The 20,204-nt window shown below is 41.5% G+C and overlaps 1 protein-coding gene across 2 annotated transcripts in view; it reads left to right on the forward strand.

The window, feature by feature from the left end:
- Cpvl (carboxypeptidase vitellogenic like) overlaps positions 1-20,204 on the forward strand; it is a 107,030-nt gene that overhangs the window by 31,611 nt on the left and 55,215 nt on the right. The window contains exons 6-10 of one of the 2 annotated variants that reach the window (XM_078030699.1): positions 433-499; positions 13,419-13,583; positions 14,044-14,175; positions 17,613-17,711; positions 19,227-19,403. In XM_078030699.1, the coding sequence (XP_077886825.1) occupies positions 433-499; positions 13,419-13,583; positions 14,044-14,175; positions 17,613-17,711; positions 19,227-19,403 (640 nt within the window). The remainder of the gene's footprint in view (positions 1-432; positions 500-13,418; positions 13,584-14,043; positions 14,176-17,612; positions 17,712-19,226; positions 19,404-20,204) is intronic. The other variant, XM_078030700.1, reaches the window with a different exon arrangement.

A 20,204-nucleotide genomic window follows, 5' to 3' on the forward strand; every position in this document is an offset into this window, starting at 1 on the left:
GAAATATTTAGGGCCTCTTACAGTGGGGGTTCGTAAGGAACTAAGATTCCCATACCTCTCCACAAATCTGAGTTAATGGAATCCTAAGGTTTGCATAAGAATGTTAAGTAATAGGTGAAAGCCTAATATCCTTGGATCAAGGTCCCCTCAAGTCAGGTGATCCAAAGTGGTAACCCAGAGATTTGGAAATGTGCCCAAAGTTTTGATGTCCACTGTCCAAACTTCTTAGTATCTCAATGTAAGCCCATACATATTTATTTTCTAACTATCCACATAGAATGCAGTGTTATTATGTCCATGAGTCTTTGAAAAGCAGACTGGTGCCTGATTTCAAATGTGAAACCTATTGCCAAAGAGTTAGTTTTGGTGGCATCATCTGAAATGATTCTGATTCCATTTTCAATTGTGTATTTGTTGTTCCTCTTTTTGCAGTGCACTAGTTCAGTTTTTCCAGTTGTTTCCTGAGTATGAAACTAATGACTTTTATGCCACTGGCGAGGTGAGTCAAAGTCATGTTTTCTTGTGTGCTTTAAACATCATCAAGATTGAAATTTACTATGACTGTTTTGGTAGATGGTATATTCATCTAAAAAATGCATATATGAATAAATACGTGCATATGTGTTTGTGTGTGTACATTTAAAGATTGAGTAAGCCCATACTCAAAATTTTCCAACTATCTTCCAAAGATCCTCCATAACATATTTTGAAATCCAGGGCTTAATAAAGATTCATGTGTTAGGTTTAGTGTTGGTTTGTTATTTCTTAGTCATCTGCCCTTTTGGTTGTTGTCATTAAGGGAGTGGGGTATACCAGGGATTGAACTCAGGGGTACTTAACCACTCAGCCACATCCCCAACCTATTTGCACTTTATTAAGAGACAGGGTCTCATTGAGTTGCTTAGCGCCTCACTGTAGCTGAACTCACAATCCTTCTGTCTCAGCCTCCCAAGCTTCTGGGATTATGTTATTGCACCTGGCTATTAAGGGTGATTTTGAAGAATTCAGACCAAGTGCCTTGCAGAGTACTCCATATTCTGAACTTGTTGGATTCTGCCCTTTGTGCTTAGAACCAGCAAGAACAGTGCAGAGATGATGTGGTATTTTCTGTGGAATGCCATCAGGAGGCAGAGGATGTCAATTTGTCCCCTTATGAAAATACTAAACTTGATCACTTGGCCAAGGTGGTCTCTGCTGGATCTCACCATTGTAAACACACTTGTTTCTGTTTGTAATTAATAAATAATCCAAGACCATGTGAACATCTGTTCTCCTGAATTTGTCTGCCAATACTTTTAACATCCATTGATGATCCCTATCTTAATCTGTTATTATACCCAGGAGTTATAAAATGGTGATTTTATTCATGAATATAATGACTTTTCAAAACTAACTCTTTGGCAATAGATTTCGTATTTGAAATCAGGAACCATTTTGCTTTTCTGGTATCCTTCTGTAGCAATCTTTACCCTAACCTCTTTCTATTATATACTTAAAGGTATCATTTTTATTTGATCTGTCAAAAATTTTTGTGATCATTGTAGGTTTTGATGCTTAAATTGTTCTAATTTTGTTCACTGAGAGCCCCAACAAGATAGCTCCAGTGTCCTTTTGTCTTTGAACACTTCCTTGGTTTTTGGCTCAAATAAGTGTTCCAGAAGCATCTCCTACTTTCCTTACTCTCTCCCTGTGTTATAGTTTGAATCTGGCCTGTCCACCAAAGGCTCATGTATTGAAGGCTTGGTCCCTGGCCCATGGAACCTTTAGGAGGTGGGGCCTAATGGAAGGGAGTTAGGTGACGAGGGGGATGCCTTTGAGGGAGACATTGGGGCCTAACCCCTCCTCTTCTCTTTTTGCTTTCTGGCCATGATGTGGTGAATAGGCATCCTCCACCGTGCACTCCCAGCATGATATATTGCGCTGCCACAGGGCCAAGTGACCAAGGACTTAAACTCTGAAACTGTGAGCCAAATAAAAACTTCCTCTTCATAAGTTACTTATGTCAGGTATTGTTGTCACAAAGACAGAGAGCTAATACAGTATTTTTCCACAGTGACAGAAAGTCGACTAACACTCCTGGAATCAGTCATTTACTCAAACCTGGTTCCTTTTAGTGTGTGTGGTGGGGGGGATGTTATTAAAGCCAAGTCCTGAGCACTTATTGTGCTCATTGCCACTGGCTCATGGCCACTGGGGTATCATTAGATCTTGACTATGGGCAGAGCTAGAAAAGTAAAATTCACACCAAGACCCATAATTCTAATTTCCCACCACAGGGTTCTCTTCTCCTTTTCCCTATTACTTATTTGTATACGCCTTCTCCCACACTGATGACCATGGTTCCCAATAGTATTACATGTTTGCTTTATTTTTTCCAGTTCTATAATACACCTAACACAGCTTCAGAATTCCTATATCAGTATGGCCAACAAGAAACCTGTAAGTCTCTTTCATCAGGACTTTGCCTCTCATTCTCTCCTGATCTTTTCACTTGGCTTTGCACTTCCTTGATTTCATTCTCAGGTAATTTCTTTTCACTTGAAGTCCCTGTCTCTTCTCTTCACGTAGCCTGCAAGCTCTTTCCTACTAATTCCATCCATATTCCTGAATTACATGTGATGCATTTGGGTCCCATGTCCATCTGAAAACCAGTAACTGGGTTGGAGGAATGGAACATGTAGATTGGCTAGTATGGAGCCCAAGGCTGATCCCAAATGCCTGAGAAGGGAAGGATCATGCTGGGGTCCTCACCCTCTGAAGCTTACAGCCTGAGTCAGGGGATGACTGAGCTCCAGAGGAAGGGCTAGAAGGATGCTGAGCAAGAGCATCTGCAAATGTGCACTCTAAAGGACTGAGAGAAATTTAATGTCCATTTTTCAAGGGAATGATAAGTTAGTAGAATTAGGAACATTTTCTTTTAAAGCCTGCTTTCCTCTCTTTCTAAGTCATTTGGAAAGAATATATGGACTGCTTCACACTGTGCTTCAGGGTTTCTATAGCTAGTTCTCCAGTTGAGATTACTTAGTCCTCTACCAATAATTCCCTCTCATTCTCACTTGTTTAACCAGTCTCAGAGGCAGGTTGGAGATGGGGCAGGCTGTGACACTCCTGTCATCTGGCAGCAGCCCTGGAAAATGCCCTCTCTCCCTCTGCAACAGAAGAGCGATCTGTTTAATGTGTAATTCCTTGTCTTGCAAGTAATATGGCACTGTTTTTAACCATGATGTTGAATGCTCAGCAAAGCTGCCAAATCCCGGATGAAAAATTTGACTTGTCTATTTTATTTCTGCCTGGTGGTTTTATGCATGTAATTTCCAAATGTGTATGGGAATGCACAGTTTTCTTTTTACATTCTTTGCTGCCAGGATGAATACACTTGAGGGAACCTGTACCTTCTAATCAATGAAGGAAGATGTAAGCGGGCAGGCTAGGCCTGAGGTAGAGATATCAGGTTGCCAGGTAGCAATGAATGGCGTGGGGTCTGTTCTGCCTGAGGGTCCGTCTCTTTCCAGAAGGAAGAGCACCAGATGATAACACCATGATGGTCTATCATTATTACAATGCTCTGTTTCTCTAGTCCAGTTGGTTTCATCTGGTCTGTCATCTGTTTTAAGGCCATGAAACAGAATAAAGATGTGGAAGGAATTCTGGATCAATAATTAGGAGACTTGGGACCTCACCGGATGATTCTGGGAAAGCTTTTTAACTTCTCTGGGCTTCTGCTTTTAATCTTACAATCAGAGGGGTTGGTTTTTAAATTAGATCACTTCTAGGGATATTTTGCTTCATTGAAAGTGGAACTGTGGTTATCTACACTTAACTCTTCTAGCATCTATATATAATTGCAGTTTTAACATAGTGCCTACCCATCCTTCCTCTCACCACTCTCAGCTCCCCCCTGCCAAAACAAATCATTACATATTTTTCAAGAAAAAAAAACAAACAAAACCCTTTCTTTTCTGAGCTCTTAATTTGCCCACACTCTTAGAGGGACTGAATAAATAATGTTGCTCAATTTGTAGAATCATTCTTGAAAGATGAATGCATAAATTCAGAAGTGGTCTTTTGCCTTCTGTGCACACACCCCAGACCTCAAACCCTTCATCTTGTGTGCTGTGTGGGGCGGGGCACAGTGAGTGTGTGAATGGGGGAAGCCATGCTAGAGGGTCTGGAGCAGCTGTTCAGAGCCCTGACTTTGGTGGGAGTCTGGAAATAATAATAGTACCTACTTCTTAGCACTGTTTTGAGCATTTAATTAGGTAATCCTCCTCAGATATTTAGCCTAGTGACCAGCTGTGGCAAACACCCAACATTGATGCCTATTATTGCCATCCATGTTGAAAAGCTGGATTAATCTATTATGGCTCCAGAGCATATGGCCCAAAGCATGTAGACAGGGGCTGAGTGTTATGCTCTGCCTCTTATTGTTGGGACGTGGCAATGTGTTTTCTATGTTTTTTTTTTTTAATGTGTGTGTGTGTGTGTGTGTGTGTGTGTGTGTGTGTGTATGTGCATGTGATTTGAACCCAGGACATTATACATTCTGAGCAGATGATCTACCACTGAGCTACATTCCTAGCTGAAATCATTTTTAAAAGAAATAACTTGCTTCATCTAAAAGATGAAGACGGAGCTTAGAAGTTGATATTAGGGTTGGGTTTATTTGTTTTTCATATGGATAGCACAGCAGATGTGCCAGGATCCACCCCAGGCTCCTTGCCCCTGTAGTATACACCAGGCGTGGCACCCCAGAGGGAGCCTGCTGTGGGTGTGAGGGAGATGGAAGAAGCCTCTTTGTCCCCTTTCCTTCTCTTTATTCCTGCCCAGAACACCAACTGGAATTAATTTTCTCTAAAGAGAGACAAATGTGTCTGTAAATCACCCTCCTCAAGGCATGAAAAAAATGTACTTCAAAAAGAAACAAGCTCCATTTAATTCCCATAATTAACTTTCTTTAAGTGTTATCCTTCCCAAGCCAGTAACTGTTAGTGAGCCTGCCCTTGTTCTTGAAGCACAGGCACACTGTAGAGTCCTCTCCAGTCACTGGAAGCCCAGCTAGATGGTAAAGCAGAACAGCCTCATGGAGGAGAAAGCTGGCAAGACGGAGGGATGGCCCATTATCCCTGGGCCATGTGGCTTCCTTGAGCCACTCCCAGGGAAGAGGCTGTGCTCCTGAGTGGTTATGGATGGATGGGAAACCATCCAAAATGGCAGGGCAGATGGGTCAACCTGGGCATTGCTTCTCCAGCATCAGAGAAGGCCAGAGTCTCTCTACAAGCAGTTTTTCAAGCATGGTTAATTTGAGGCCAATACAGACAGAATTTTAAAGCTACTTATATAGTAGTTAGTGAACTTAATTGGATGCTTTATCTTCACCCACACAAGTGAAGGTCTGTGGGGAACATGATGTCGGATGACCTTCATTGAGATCACAATGGTCTGTTGCTTTGAGGCAGCTGGCTCCTTGTATGTGGGAACCATGTTTTAAAAATGTGCATCATGCAATACTAAGCACGCTGTTTAATGAATGAGATAGAGTGGCTTCATGAAAGGTTGTCATTAGATAAAATTAAAATATTGATGCTATTTCTCTCCCTCATCTTTTCATCTCCCTCTCATTGACCATACCCCGCTGCTCTCCTATGTCCTGGTCCCTCAGAACTCTCCTTCCTACTCTTATTTTCCAGGCCTATTTTATGCCCAGCCTCCTACCCCAGCCCTGCTTGCCTTGACTGTATTATATTCAGGTTTAATTCTGCAGCTTTCTCCATCCTTGTTGTGATTATTCTTTGGTCTGTCCCCACTTTGACTTATTAGCTCACTGTCCATTAGCAAGATCTGATAAATGAAGCCAATGTGGTATACTATCAACATGTCTGCATTTGAATGGAGGACAGCACCTGCCCATGGAAAGGTATTTGTAATAGGGACTTCATAGCACTGAGTGCAAGCAGAGGGGTGGAGTGGAGATCTCTACTTGCAATAGGCCAGTCATCATGCTCTGAAGGCCTATATCGTTATCCTATTAGTCCGGACTTGGGTTCCTTGAATTAGGTGGCTAAAAGACAGCTTTAAGAACATCTCAGCTACAGGTTTTATTTGCAAATCTCATATTAAAATAAAAGATATTTATTCAGAAAGGATTATATGATGGGCATTTTGCTGAGTATGGTTTCATGTATTACTTCATTAAAGTCCCACAGCCAACTTATAATATCAATGATATTATTATTTCCCCTATTTTACAGGTGAGGTGAATGAGGCTTAGAGAGGTTAGGAATGCTTTACCAAGGTAACCCAGCTAGAAAGTGGAGGAGCCAGAATTGAAGCCTGCAAGGTTGGACTCCAGAGCCTGAGAATTGCATCGCAGGAATTGGCTGAGCCCTGCCTGGGGAGATGCTCCATGGAGCTGGGGCCCCCTCCTCAAAACCACATTGGTCTCCAGGACCTGCCTCTCCCTGCAGAGCAGATCCTCTTTCCATGGAAGGGAGTCAGACATCCACTTTCATATTTCCTGCAGATCTCTAGGGTTATAACCTTATACAAACAGAAAAGAAGCTCCTTAGCTCTTTGAATGTCTCTGTCTTTCTGGCCAAGACTTACTTTTAATCATAAAGACTTGGCTTTGATCATAAAGTTTTATAGAGTTAAGTGGAAGTTTCAAGTGATATAAAGACCTGAAGTCCTTGGAATGCAATTATTTCTCAAGGCTTGGAACTTGCTGAATTTTATTAGATAGCATTCAAGCTGTTTTAACTCTTGAGCCCATGACAAATGTCTATTTTCAATTATGTCCATCTGCACTTGCCAATATTTTCTTTTAGAATTGAAAACGGATTTGTGACTATTTAATGAGTTTAATATTATAAAAATTAAGGTTTAGCTGCAACCCAAAGAACTGAACAAAGACATATGGAAATGTTTGCAAGTTGGGCCGCTGGCTTTGGGAGAGCAAATCCAAATCAAATCAATACGTATTTACCATATTGATTTAGTTGCATGGAGAAGGGAATCAGAAATCATGGAAAGCTTTGTCTGCAGTGAACTACTACACAGACTGAGCAGTGTAGAGACATCAGCAGTACCTGAGTGGATGAGATGTCCAGGTTGGGGACAGGAAATGTTAAGTTACATCTATTATTCAGCTTTAGCCTTCTGAATTCTCTACAGGGATCTAAAAAAGGTCTCCATTTGTTGTCTGTGACCCAGAATGTTCCATCTCTTTATTTAAAGGCCAAATTAACTGTCTTCTCCATTTTAAACAGAAGAGTTTATTCATTTCCTTGAATCACCTGGCTTCAAGCTAGGTTTCTCCAAATTGGCACCAAAAAAAAGTCAGAGTAAGTTGGGGGAAGGGTGCATCTTGTTCACCTCTATCTGACCCTGGTGAATATTTATTTAAGAGAAGCATCCTCTCAATACTAAAAGAGAATATATCATTCAGAAGGCAGCACGTACCTTTGCTTCAGTTTATGTGACTAAAAGTTGGCTACAGATCAAAATCTTCTTGCTATGTGTCTGTGCCTGTAGATTTTGCAAGAGTCTTTTTAAGCTCATTTTCAAGAGAAATAGCTGCTTTGATAAAATCATATTCTTCTTAGAAGCCTTTTTTTTTTTTAATTGCAGCAATGTGGTCTCGAAATTAGATGACGCACGGTCTAGAAATGTCTAGGAAGTTGTAGAGATTACCACAACACTGAAGTTCCAGCTTTCCTGATTCATTAAATTTCTGAACTGGCCATTCGAAGGACACAATTCTCTCCTCAGAGGAAATAAGGGTATTGAGTGATGTGAGAGTCTAGCTACCCTCAGGCTAGATGAAGTCAACAACGCTGCCCTAGCCTAATCCTTGGCTGCTACCTGGTGTTACCACCATCGCTCTTAGGGCTCTTACCAGTTTTTGTGACTTTCTGTGTGTTTTTCTGGGTGTATGAAATTCTCTTCAGTTCTCTTCAGGGAATTGCAATTCTCCTCTTCCCTCTGGTTCACCACCATCATTGGGAGTGGCTATTCCATAGTCTGTGCTGGGAAGGGTGGGATGGCAGGGCATGTGCACAACTCCTTCCTGAAGGTAGCCCACTTCATTTCCTTCAGGTGACAGGAGTTCTCACCGTCCAGCTCAGAATTCTTCAGAGAGGCATCTGAGGAAGGGGGGACAGAGCAGAGGGGCTCAGAATGTCCCTCAGCATCCTCAACACATCATTGCTGACATTGACAACACCCCCTGCCTATTTCTGCCAGGCAGAGGTTAGGAGCTGTGGATGGGGGATCTTTGTGTCCAGGTGGAGGTGTGCCTCACTTCCCAAAGCCATTGCTTATTATCACCTATAAAGTTCTGAATGTTTTCCCATGAAATGTATATGGAGAATCAAGGCAGAGAAGGAGTCTAACTGTATCTTTTTTTTTTCTACTAAACCTCAATAAGAAATATATGGCTGGCTGAGAATAGCTTAAAGAATAGTAACTGTGAACATATGTGAAATTTCTGCAAGAGAACATTGTTTCCATTATAATATTATTCTCTGACACTGTTTTTCTTTTTTTTTTCCCTCCTTCTGGAGGAGTTGATTGAAACTGGATTTTAAATATGTACTCTTTTTTTCCCTTCCCTTACAAGTAACTGGGCTGCAGGGGTGCAGTAAGTCAGCAGTGGATATTGTTGAAACATGTACGAGGGGAGAGACTGAGAACACACAATTACAAGTTTCTTTAAGTCTAATTTCATTGTACTTTTAAATATCTGGATAATTAACCAAACATTACATTCTCTCTAGACTATTTTTACAAGTACAATATGCTCCTCATGTGATTTGCATTAGGCTGTTCCAAACATCATTTAAGTGCTTAGAATGATTGCAGACCAAGAGGCAAAACTACAGTTCAGCTATGATGTGGAGGTCTTATTCTCATGGGGGAAATAAAAAATTGAGAACTGAATTCTGAGATCCTTCTGATGTCGTAGGAGAATTGGAAGTTTATTGCTTCGCCAAGCTCCAGCAAATAGAAGTATGTACAAACACACCCTAGTGTCTCTGTTCCCTCTTGTTGGAGGTGTGTTCAAATAGGGTCACCCTGGGAGAAATTAACCAAACAAGAGCAGTGCTAGAGTTGGCAGCTTTAAATATCAGAAAGGAATAATAAGGGGAGACTAAAATCCAGATGTGTCGATTGCAAACCTGGTCCTATTTGTTGTGTAAGGTATATATGTTTATCTGGCTGAATTCCTCACTTGAAGGTCACTGCCAAACTCTGAAATAATACGTATCAGACAGTTTCTGGCTGTGCTTTTTCTCTTTCCTCTTATAATTGCTTTGATGTTGCTTTGAGCTTTTATGAGGCCAGGTTCTGATCTGATGTTAGAAGGTCAATGTTAATTTGCAGACTTTAGGGCCTTCCTTGACCGGCTGCTGCCCACATTGCTGAGCACCGTGGACAGGTCCGAGAAACCACAGGACAAGAGTTCTGGTTGCAGTTGCTGTTGTCATAAGTATGGGCAGAACTCAGAAGAAAAGGAGCAAGAGTTCTTAGAATCAGGATCACATCCCATTAGGCAGTCACATCTAAAGCTTCCCCCCAAACATGAGTTTCTATTCTATTTTAAAATATAGACAGGAAGTGAAAACCTAGGTAAAACAGAACATAATTGATTTATTGCCTGGTTGTCTTTTGAAGTGCTGGTGGTGGTCAGAAAATTGTTCAATTGAGAAATAAATGATTCAAGGATAAGAAGTTTGCTTTCGCAAACAAAAAAGAAATATATCTCAACAAGGAAGGTGAAAATAATTGAAAATTTCATTATAATGTTTTGGTGCCTGTTTTCCATAGAATAATCCTATAATTGTCTACTGTGTGACAGCCTGAGTCGCTCAACCAGTGGAATGATTAATGAAAAAGGCAATGAAGGATTTGTCACACTGTCACAAAGCAAGGAAGTGTGTGATAGTCATTAGAAGCAGAAAAAATGAGATAAACATCATCACCGTGAGGTTAGCAGATGTGGACTGAATATTGAAGAATCTGGTTTTGGAAATGATTATAGTACTGCCCATCCTGCTGTCAGGTTTTTCACAAATGGTCAGCAGAGCAAGCATGGAAAGGATGAAAACAAGATCGGGTCCCAGCATGGGGGCCAGAGACCCAGGCATTCCAGGGCCACTCACTGAAATGGGATTTGATAGGAATGAGAGCGGGGGAGGGGCCATGCCTGGGTGGAGTTCCAGTTAGCCATGTGACTTGAGACACCTAAACCCTTGTTTTCATCATTGTAAAATATAGGAAAATAATGTTGACGGTAAATGGACTCAGATTACAATAGGTGAAGTAGCCTGGTGTATAAGTAGATGCTCAAAAGTCAAATGCGTGTTCCTTCTTAATTTCCTGCCTGGTGATATCCTAGATGGTCACATGGGGAAGGTGCCATAAAAATGTGGATGCTTTAGACTTAATTTGTCATCACTATAGAACAACTTAAAGTCTGTGCCCTTCCATCTCAGAGGTGAAAAGAGGAGTTTTATTACCAGGCTCACGATAAGACAACTTCAATAACAATATCACTAGAACATATATTTTTAAGCGTTTGTACCAGTTTCCAGAGGGAAAAAATATTTAGAAGTCGTGCCAGATAGGTTGTTCATTTATCAAGTAAGTTTTTATGTATCTCCTTTATGCCAGTCAATATACATATATTATGGGAATAATAATTCATGAAATGGTAAGCCTTCTGAACATTGGAGGCAAAGTTTTCAGAATGTATTTTCAAAAGAAATTGTGAATTTTACAAGGATAAGTCTTGTGCCTGCTCATTTTTGTGTCTGTTCAAGTATCTATATAATGACTTTGACAGCAGAGTTGCTCAATATGCCGCTGTTGAATAAAGAGTATGTGGTACATCTTTACCAGTAAAATGATCGCTCAAGAAAATGTGCTTTTTTTTTGTCATTACAGAAATTTTATTTGATAAATGTTCACTTATTGCCACTAATGATAATATAGCACAGTTATAAAATAAACTGAATTTCTGACAGGAAAACACATCTCTATATTACCACAAGGCAGCTAAATGTACTCATGACTAAATTACTATGAATAAATTACTATGATTCAATACTTTTGCCTAAATAATTATTATTGCCTAAGAAGCCTGCATCAGTAAGGAGGTGGTGAATAGATTACTTAAATTATGTTCTTTTACCATAACTTGGAAGGAGTTGAGGTTTTTAGAGTAGGTTGGACCAGGTATAATTCTGGCTGTTCTATTTAATGTCTCAATCCTGCCTGCTGTCCTATCTTGAAAAGGGAATAGTTGTCTCCCTGTGATGATGTTATGGATTAAAGGAAAGCCCTCCGGAGCTCCCCGCCTTTGAACCACAGACCTCTGGAAAGCCTTGGAGATATTGTAAAGGACCTGTTGACACACAGGTACCCACAGAAGGTTTCTGGTCTACTTTGAACAAACATGCATCACTTTTTTTCAAATATATGTAAATTCATTCATTCAACAACTGTGTATTGAACCCTGACAAAGGGACAGCATTTCACAATATGAATGCACAGTGGACACAAATAAACCAAACGGACCATACCCCTGAGATTGGAGATCTTATCCTGTAGTATGGGTGGGAAAACAACAATATACAAGATAAAAAATTAAAGTTGGATGGTGATAAGGATGAAGAGGAAGAGGAAGGAGAGGGGGGGGTATATAAAATGGAAAAGAAGGGATGCTAACTTTTAGGTAGGGTGGCCAGGGAGGGTAGCTCAGAAGGCCTCTCTTAGGGAGGGAGCCTGGGAGAGAAGCCGTCCAGGTGGAGGGGATGGATGACGTGAAGGCCCCAGCTGGCACGTGGGTGGCATGTGCAAGGAACACTGTGGAACCCAGAAGGACTGGGGAACAATGAGAAAGAAGATAGGGGGAAGGTTGGGGAAGGGAGCAGATCATGCTAGCCTTTATGCCCCAGAAAAAGGCCCGTTGCTTTTACTCAGGGTTGGAGGAAGTCATTGAAGGATCTGATCCAAGGACTGGCGTGATCTGGTTTAGATCTTACAGGTCTACTGTCTAAAAATAGATCCAAGGGGACCATTGAGGAGGTTCCTGCAGTAAGATGGAGGAGGCAGGAGATGATATGATGGTGACCAGGAGCAAGGTGAGGAGTGGGGGCATGAGGAGACATGGACTCCAGACACATTTTGATAGAATAGGTAAAGTTGACAAGCTTGGCTGGTGGATTTCTGGTGGGGTGTACATGAGAAAAAGATATGGAGAATGCCTGAAGACTTTTGGTCTGGAAGAAAGGGAAGGTTTGGGGACTTGGGCTTCATTTTGAACATAGCAAGTTTAATAACAAGTGGAGATGTTAACAAGGCTACTTTGGCTGTGCACAATGGCACAAACTTGTAATCCCAGGGGCTCAGGAGGCTGAGGCAGGAGGATCATGAGTTCAAAGCCATCCTGAACAAATTAGCGAGGCCCTAAGCAACTTAGTGAGATCCTGTCTTAAAATAAGAATAAAAAAGGGCTGGGGATGTGGCTCAGTGGTTAAGCACCCCTAGGTTCCATCCCTGGTACTGCCTCCCCCACCAAGGAATGTAACTCTCAATGGAAAATACACAGGAACTGTTTTAAAATATTACTGAGTCAACATAGCACTTTTTCAGCATACTCTAAAAGAAGAACTACTATGTTTGTTAGGTGAAAGGATGTCTACAAGATATTTTGACTTTGGAAAAAGACCCTGTGCTGGAAAAGGTTGGAAATAAAGATATATTTAAGTGAAAATTTTAGTGGCCAATAGGCATTATTTTCCTTTTCCCCTTCTCCTATTCCTTTAATGCCTGTTGATTTCAAAATCTGTATCATTATACAGACTTTTAAGTCTTAAATTTCAATGCGAGACTTTTTTTTTTTCCCCTTTTGATTAAGGCTTTGAATAGAACTTTCTGGTAAGAAAAGCCTGACTGATGGCAGAATCATGTTCACTGGTCCACGTTATTTTATTTCATAAGGAAATTAGAATGTTCCCTTATTACATGTTTGTTGTTAATTTTTGTATGTGTGCACCTGTCCCCGACTGGCATGTCACTTGGGTGCTATTTGGTAATGACCAAAAAAGTGAGGGGGGGGGAGAGAGAGAGAGAGAGAGAAAGTGAGGATGGAGGGAGGGAGGGAGGGAGGGAGAGAGAGAGAGAGAAAGAAGCAAAGAAGGAAGGAAGGAAGGAAGGAAGGAAGGAAGGAAGGAAGGAAGGAAGGAAGGAAGCAGGAAGGAAGGAAGGAAGAAAGGAAAGAAAATATGTGCATGCAAATACACTCCTTTCTATTGGGGGTTTCAATGTGAGGTTAAGAAATCCAAGGTAAACCTTCTACAGAATTAATTGAAGCTTCATTGTTATTTCATCAGCATAAGCTTGTGTACCTGTACTAGCTCCGATTTGTGACTGTTCCCTTCAATATCTGTCCCCCTCAGTCTTATGCAGGGAAGTACGTACCCGCGCTTGCGCACTACATCCACGCCCTCAACCCCAAGGAGCAGGTCAAGATCCACCTGAAAGGAATTGCTCTTGGAAATGCATATTCTGACCCTGAATCAGTAAGTGTGATGATGTTTGTTTCCCTTTTGTAACTTAATGAGATCAGAGGGCCAGGTGGACGAGCTCCTTTTACCTTAAAAGCTTAACTTGATAAAGGGCAATACCAATAGACCTTTTGACTGAACTCTTCCATTTTTTTTTTTACCATGTTTCATTCAACTTGCTCTGCCAGCCTACACCGACTGTGTTGTACTATGTGTGTTGTGCTGTGTGTTTGTTATGTGTGTTGTGTATTTTGTGTGTTTGTGTTGGGTGGGTTTTGTGTGTTTGTAGGGTGTGTGTGTGTGTTGCACGTGTGCACGTGTGTATTTTGTAGGGGCGTGTGTGTAGAGTTGTCCTATCTGGCTATTTCTAGCACCAGACTGAAAGTTATGAAGTGTGACTTCACAAAGCAAATGGGCTTCCTGCCTTCTCTCCTTCTCAGTGTCTGGCACTTATGTGTGTCTCTTTTGTCCTCAGATTATAAAGGGCTACGCGCCATTCCTCTACGAAATTGGCTTGTTGGATGAGAGGCAGAGAAAGTACTTCCAGAAGCAGTGCAATAAGTGTATAAAATACATCAAGGAGGAGAACTGGCTACGGGCCTTTGAAGTGAGTTCTGGGGCCCTGTGCTGCCCTCAAGCAATTAAAACCATCTGAGGAGAGGAGGGGTCAGTGAAGCCCCATGGTGCTCAGGCATTTTTTTATGAGAGAAGGAATATCTGCTTGGAGAGATGAGTGGGCACGGCGTGCAGAAACGAACTGTCTGTGTTTCTTTGAATTTACTTTGGCTGTATTAAGCCTGAGGTCATCTTGGAGTGTTTGTCTAGCTGTGTGTTCATTAAGTGTTCTGATTTCTTTAAATGCTGTGTGGGACTTAAAGGCCTCTCCTATCATATGGAAATCAGAAGAAAGGCAACCTCGGAAGTAAATGCATAAACTTCAACATGTGTGCAAAACCATTTAGAAGGCTTATGTCCACAGACAGGGTTTCAGCTGGAGAAGTGACCACAGTGCTTGACAAACAGCACATGTTCCCATGTGTCGGGAACAAGAGATTGTGAAGTGTAGTGATCTAAGACTGTTGCAAAGAGCCATTGGTATTTGTAGTTATGATGATGTTGCTCCTCTAAAAGCAAACTTGAGAATCTGATAATATGCTTATATTCTTCAGCCTTTTCTTGGTATTTAAAACATAAGAGTACATTAAACTACAATATAGGAAGTTAGGTGTTTGGGACAATTGCAGACAAAGGCTGTGTGTAAACAATTCTCCTGGGGTTTTTGGTCATGTTTTCTATAGAGGCATCCTGATTGACATATTGGTTTGATGAGGCAAGGACTGAATTTTGAGGACTTTAGGACTCATTATGGTTTATTAAGGCAGAAGCCTGATATTAATAGTCTACTGGACACTCCAGATCAGCCTGTTCAGATCAAAATGGGAGACATTCAAACTTGAGGACACTTACCCGAAGTCACCCAAGGCAGTGGCCATTCTTGCTATGGATTCTGATGGCGGCAACCTGTGCAAACAGATTGAGATAGAGAAGTCATAGCCATCCAGCGCCATGCTTATGGACTTCCTCTTCTGTGACCAAATGTGGCTGCAGAGTGTGGATTCAGGATTTTTTGTGTCATAGGAAGGAATGCGAAGGAAGAGGGATTCTCTTGGAGATGTGTAGGATCACGCCCCAACCCACCGTGACAATATTCTCAAGATTGGTTTTAGGCCCTCCACTGTTGGTAGTTGAACAGGACAAAAAGAAACCTTTAGAATTTAGAATTAATACTAATTTTTTTTGGCATAAGGCCAGTTTTCCCATGAGACATTTAGTGATTTGAAAGCACACAGCAGTGTCAAGAGCAAGAACATATGAGAGGCCGAAAGATGCGAAGAAAGCAGGGAGATGACTGAGGCCCAACAGGCTCAGACACCCAGAGGGCTAGAGAACCTGGGGGAAGTTCAGGTATGCTGTGTATTCAGAGACAAGGAACATGCGACTCTCTCATTAGGACTCCTGGTGACCATGGTGTTTGCATTGATGATCCTTTCAATACTCTATCCCTCAGTCCCTTGGCCTCCTCTTTTGCTACAATCACATTCTACTCAGCTGCTCATTCCTTGTTACCAAAAGCCATTAGGCATTCTACAATCTCAATTAAAAATTTTTTATTTGCTCTCTTTAGATGCGTACGTGATAGTAGAGTGTATTTTGAATACTATACACACATGGAATATAACTTCCCATTCTTGTGGTGGGAACATGATGTGGAGTTTCACTGGTTGTGTATTCATACATGAATATAGGAAAGTTACCTACGATTTATTCTACTGTCTTTCCTATTCACACCATCCCCTCCATTCTCTTCATTCCCTTTTGTCTAATACAATGAATTTCTATTCTCTCTCCCCTCCCCTTATTGTGTTTTAGCATCTGCATATCAGAGAGAACATTTAGCCTTTGGAGTTTTGGGGATTGGCTTATTTCACTTAGCATTATATTCTCCAGCTCCATCCATTTACCAGCAAATGCCATAATTTCATTCTTCTTTAAGGTTGAATAATATTCCATTGTATATATATAATCACATTTTCTTTATCCATTCATCTGTTGAAGGGCACCTACGTTGGTTCCATAGCTTTGCTATCGTAAATTGAGCTGTTATAAACATTGATATGGCTGTATGCTGATTTGAAGTTCTTTGGGTATATGCTGAGGAGTGACATAGCTGGGTCAAATAGTGGTTCCATTCCAAGTTTTCTGAGCAATCTCCATACTGCTTTCCAGAGTGGTTGCATCAATTTGCAGTCCCACTGGCAATGTATGAATGTGCCTTTTTCCCCCTCATCCTTGCCAACATTTATTGTTACTTGGATTTTCGATAATTGCCATTCTGACTGGAGTGAGATAAAATCTTAGTATATTTGAATTTGCATTTCCCTAATAACTAGAGAGGTTGAACATATTTCATATATTTGTTGACCATTCGTACTTCATCTTCTGGGAAGTGCCTGCCTGTTCAGTTACTTGGCCCATTTGCTGATTGGGTTGTTTGGTTTTTTTTGTTGTTGTTAAGTTTTTTGAATTCTCACAATCTCAAATTTAAACAGCTTTCTCCAACTGCCACCTCCTACCCTTCCAGCTCACTTGTGCTGACATGCCAGTGCTAGGAGTCCTACAGCCCCATGGTCTCTAAATCCACTGACCCATCTAGCTCTTCATGATCTAACTAACCCTCTCTGGTCCTCATTTCTCTAATTACCAAACTTAATACCAAGGTCTAGACCTTCCTGACTCCTGAACCCCTTTAGCACTTTCTCCTGCTCCTCTGGCTAAACCACAGCCTTGACTGAATCCACCTCCCTGCACCCCAGGCCTGTTCCAGGCAGCTGCACCTGGCTGGAGAAAAGCACCCAGCCGTACTGACTGCTCTTGCCCTCCTCTGATGACCAAGTTTTTAATGTCAGCCATCCAAAGGTTACTTCTATCAGTTCCAGGCACCTGCATGTATGCCCACACCCTCTGTCCTCTCTCCTAGTACTGTGGCGAGTGGTCCACGATCCATCTTAAGGCATCCCTTCCCACAAGATTCATTCCTATAATTGAGGCCTCTGAACTTGCTCCTTTCTCTGTCTAGAATGTGTTTTCCCCAAGTTGTCTGTATAGCTTTCTTCCTTCCAATAGATCTTAAATCAAGTGCCATCTTCTAAGAGATGCCCTCTCTTTAGGGTCCCCTACAGACGTGTGCACATACCCATGACACCTCTCCTTGTCATTCCCTAACGTATAGAGTTTGTACACTCTAACATACTGCATATTTCACCTAAAAATGCTGGGGATTTTGTTTTCCCCTTGAATATCAGCTTGATCTGTCTTGTTCACTGAAGTTTTCCCAATGCCTAGGACAGCTTTTTGCACAGAGAAGATGTGTAGTAAATGCTCAAGGAATGAAACAGAAAAGGAAATGAGAAGCTGAATGACAAACACTTATGCATGTTCATCCACCCAGATGTTTCCTTCTCTCCTTCCCGCTTCTCAACCCAGATCCTGGATAGACTACTGGATGGCGACTTGACGAGTGATATTTCTTACTTCGAGAATGTGACGGGATGTTCTAACTACTACAACATTTTACAGTGCACGGTAATAACATTTTTTCAAACCGTAGTCACGTCTGCTTAAAACTTTTGGCAAAACCAAACCTCCTCTGATTTGGAAAATAGGGTAGCTGGCTTTCTACTAGACAGAGATATCCAAAGTGGAGTGCCTGAGTTGGTCTCCTAAACTGATTGCAGTCTGTTTCCCACCAATGTTGTATGTGTTATAATCCGACCATCCACAATGTGTGATATCCCATATCACACAGAACAATTCCTGATGGGGCGATTTCCCCTCCAGAGCTTGTTTTGCAGAAGAGCTTGTGGAAAGGGTGGAAGCTGGGATTGCAGCTCTGGGTATGAGGTCTCAGAGTTTCAAGCCTGTTCATGAACCTCTTGAAAATGCCCACATTCTTTGTTCTGTACTTAAGATGGCTTGGATAATCAAAGCTACCAAAGCCTGTATGAAAATATTTGCTTTGTCTTCGTTTTAACTTGAGGTGTTTAGTGCATTCAGTTCAGCCCTACTTCAAGTCCTGTAGAATATTTCTTAAAGTACCAAAGTAGTTTCTTTCTTAAAAGTAGGCCAGAGTCATGTCTTTTGTGTAGAATTAGCCAAGTAAGAGAAAGGGAGCCAAATGGGGGTTGGGATTTGTATAATCTTTGTCTGACAATGTGTTCTGTTTTTAAAATGATCACATTTTGTGAACTATTAATTATAAATTCAATTTCAGTGGAATTTGTCTAACCGATGGTTTTGGGTTTCTATGGTACCATGAATAAAACATATGGCGGGGAAGAGAGAAACAATATTTGTGATTTTCATTTTTCTCCACAACATAATATATTCACAGTTAACAAAAATTGCTAACAAAGCAGAAAATTGGCACACTCAAACCCCCAAATTTTTATCCTTTTGTAACTTGAAGTATTTTTAAAGCCCTTATTCTTTTTTTTTCCTTTTCAGTATAATTATTATTACAGAGGCTTTTATGCAGTGTTGTGTTCGAATTTTTTTAAAATAAGACTCATGAACTACTTTTCTTTTATCTTCCTCATAAAATATCTGTTTTTACACCTGATGTATTTCCCCCTGTACTCAGCTGGTATTGTTTGTGTGGCTTTAATAAACAGCAGACCATAGAGAAGAAATCCTTAGCTTTTAATCTACTACCCCTCTGGCCTCCAAGAGCTACTTCACCTTCTTTCCATGGAGCCACCAACAAGGAGCAGTTGATATGGACCATCTCACCCCTACCCTTTGCCCTCCCTGTCTCTTCCTCTAAGTGGAGTCACAGGTTGCAAAAGATTAGTTTCTGAAAAGGAAAATCCCACACTTGCGAATTGGATATTGGCTCCAAGAGTGTCAGATCATCCTGATTTGTCCTTAGTACGAGGATTTCATTTAAACCACCTCACAAACTTCTTTTTAAAAATTTCCAGAGTGGGGCCACGTTAAGAGACCTGTCCTCTCTTACTTACTGTATTCTGTGCTATGAAAAACCCACAGCTTTCCCCGGCATGCTGTTTCTTAATATCTTTCTGATGCACCCTCTGCCAGGAACCTGGGGACCAAACTTACTATGGGAAGTTTCTGTCACTCTCAGAAGTGAGACGAGCCATCCACGTGGGAAACCAGACCTTCAGTGATGGAGCTGATGTTGAAAAGTACTTGCGACAGGACACGATGAAGTCGGTCAAGACCTGGCTCACGGAGATCATGAATAACGACTACAAGGTAGGAAGGTGACTGCAGTTACTGTCTCTGAAGAACTTTTCAGATTTCCCAGGGCAGGGCTGACTCTATTATTTGTAACTTGCCTCTGTCTTCAAACAACAACAACAACAACAACAATTTATACTATTTGCAAACATAAATAATCTCTGGTTTGTTGGATTTCTTTATATTAAAAGATTTTTTTCTTTTAATTAACCCACTCCCCTCCCCCATCATTCCTTAAAATGAAATTCCCTGTGCACTTGCCAGCTCTCACTCTTTCTTGGGAAGAGACTCTCAGAGCAGAAAAAAAAAAAAAAAAAACCGACTGGTCTGGTGTACCTGAGCCAGTTCCTTCGGTGTTTGCCGTATCATATGAATCTCAGTGAAGTCAGGGATCCGGGACAGCAACTGGTTATTCCAAAAATTCATTTTCCCTAATAATCGTGTGCATTCACTTTGCTCAGCAGTAGCTGTTGCAGTATCTGCTTTAACCAGATGATCTGCCAGGCTGTCAGGCAGAAATAACGGAAGAGAGGAAGAGAAAGGTCCTATTCTGAGGCCCCATGAGTCCGGCTCTGTGTGTCCACCTGGAGAGGATCTGCCTGCTCAGCTGCTAGAGACAGGAGAGGAGATGAGCTCACAGGAAGTGGCCCTGCAGGTTCAGGCAGAGGGGGCCTGGGCCCTCGGTGTCCTCCCCATAGGGGAGGAGGGGAAGTCATCTTGTCCCCATCCCGTCTCCCCTCCTGCTCTGATCCCCCAGGATGGCTGTTGTTTGTCATGGGGATGGTCTATGGGGCCAATGTACTAATGACAGAACAG

This window comes from Ictidomys tridecemlineatus, chromosome 2 (genome assembly GCF_052094955.1).
Source record: "Ictidomys tridecemlineatus isolate mIctTri1 chromosome 2, mIctTri1.hap1, whole genome shotgun sequence".
In the NCBI taxonomy this organism is placed as follows: Eukaryota; Metazoa; Chordata; class Mammalia; order Rodentia; family Sciuridae; genus Ictidomys; species Ictidomys tridecemlineatus.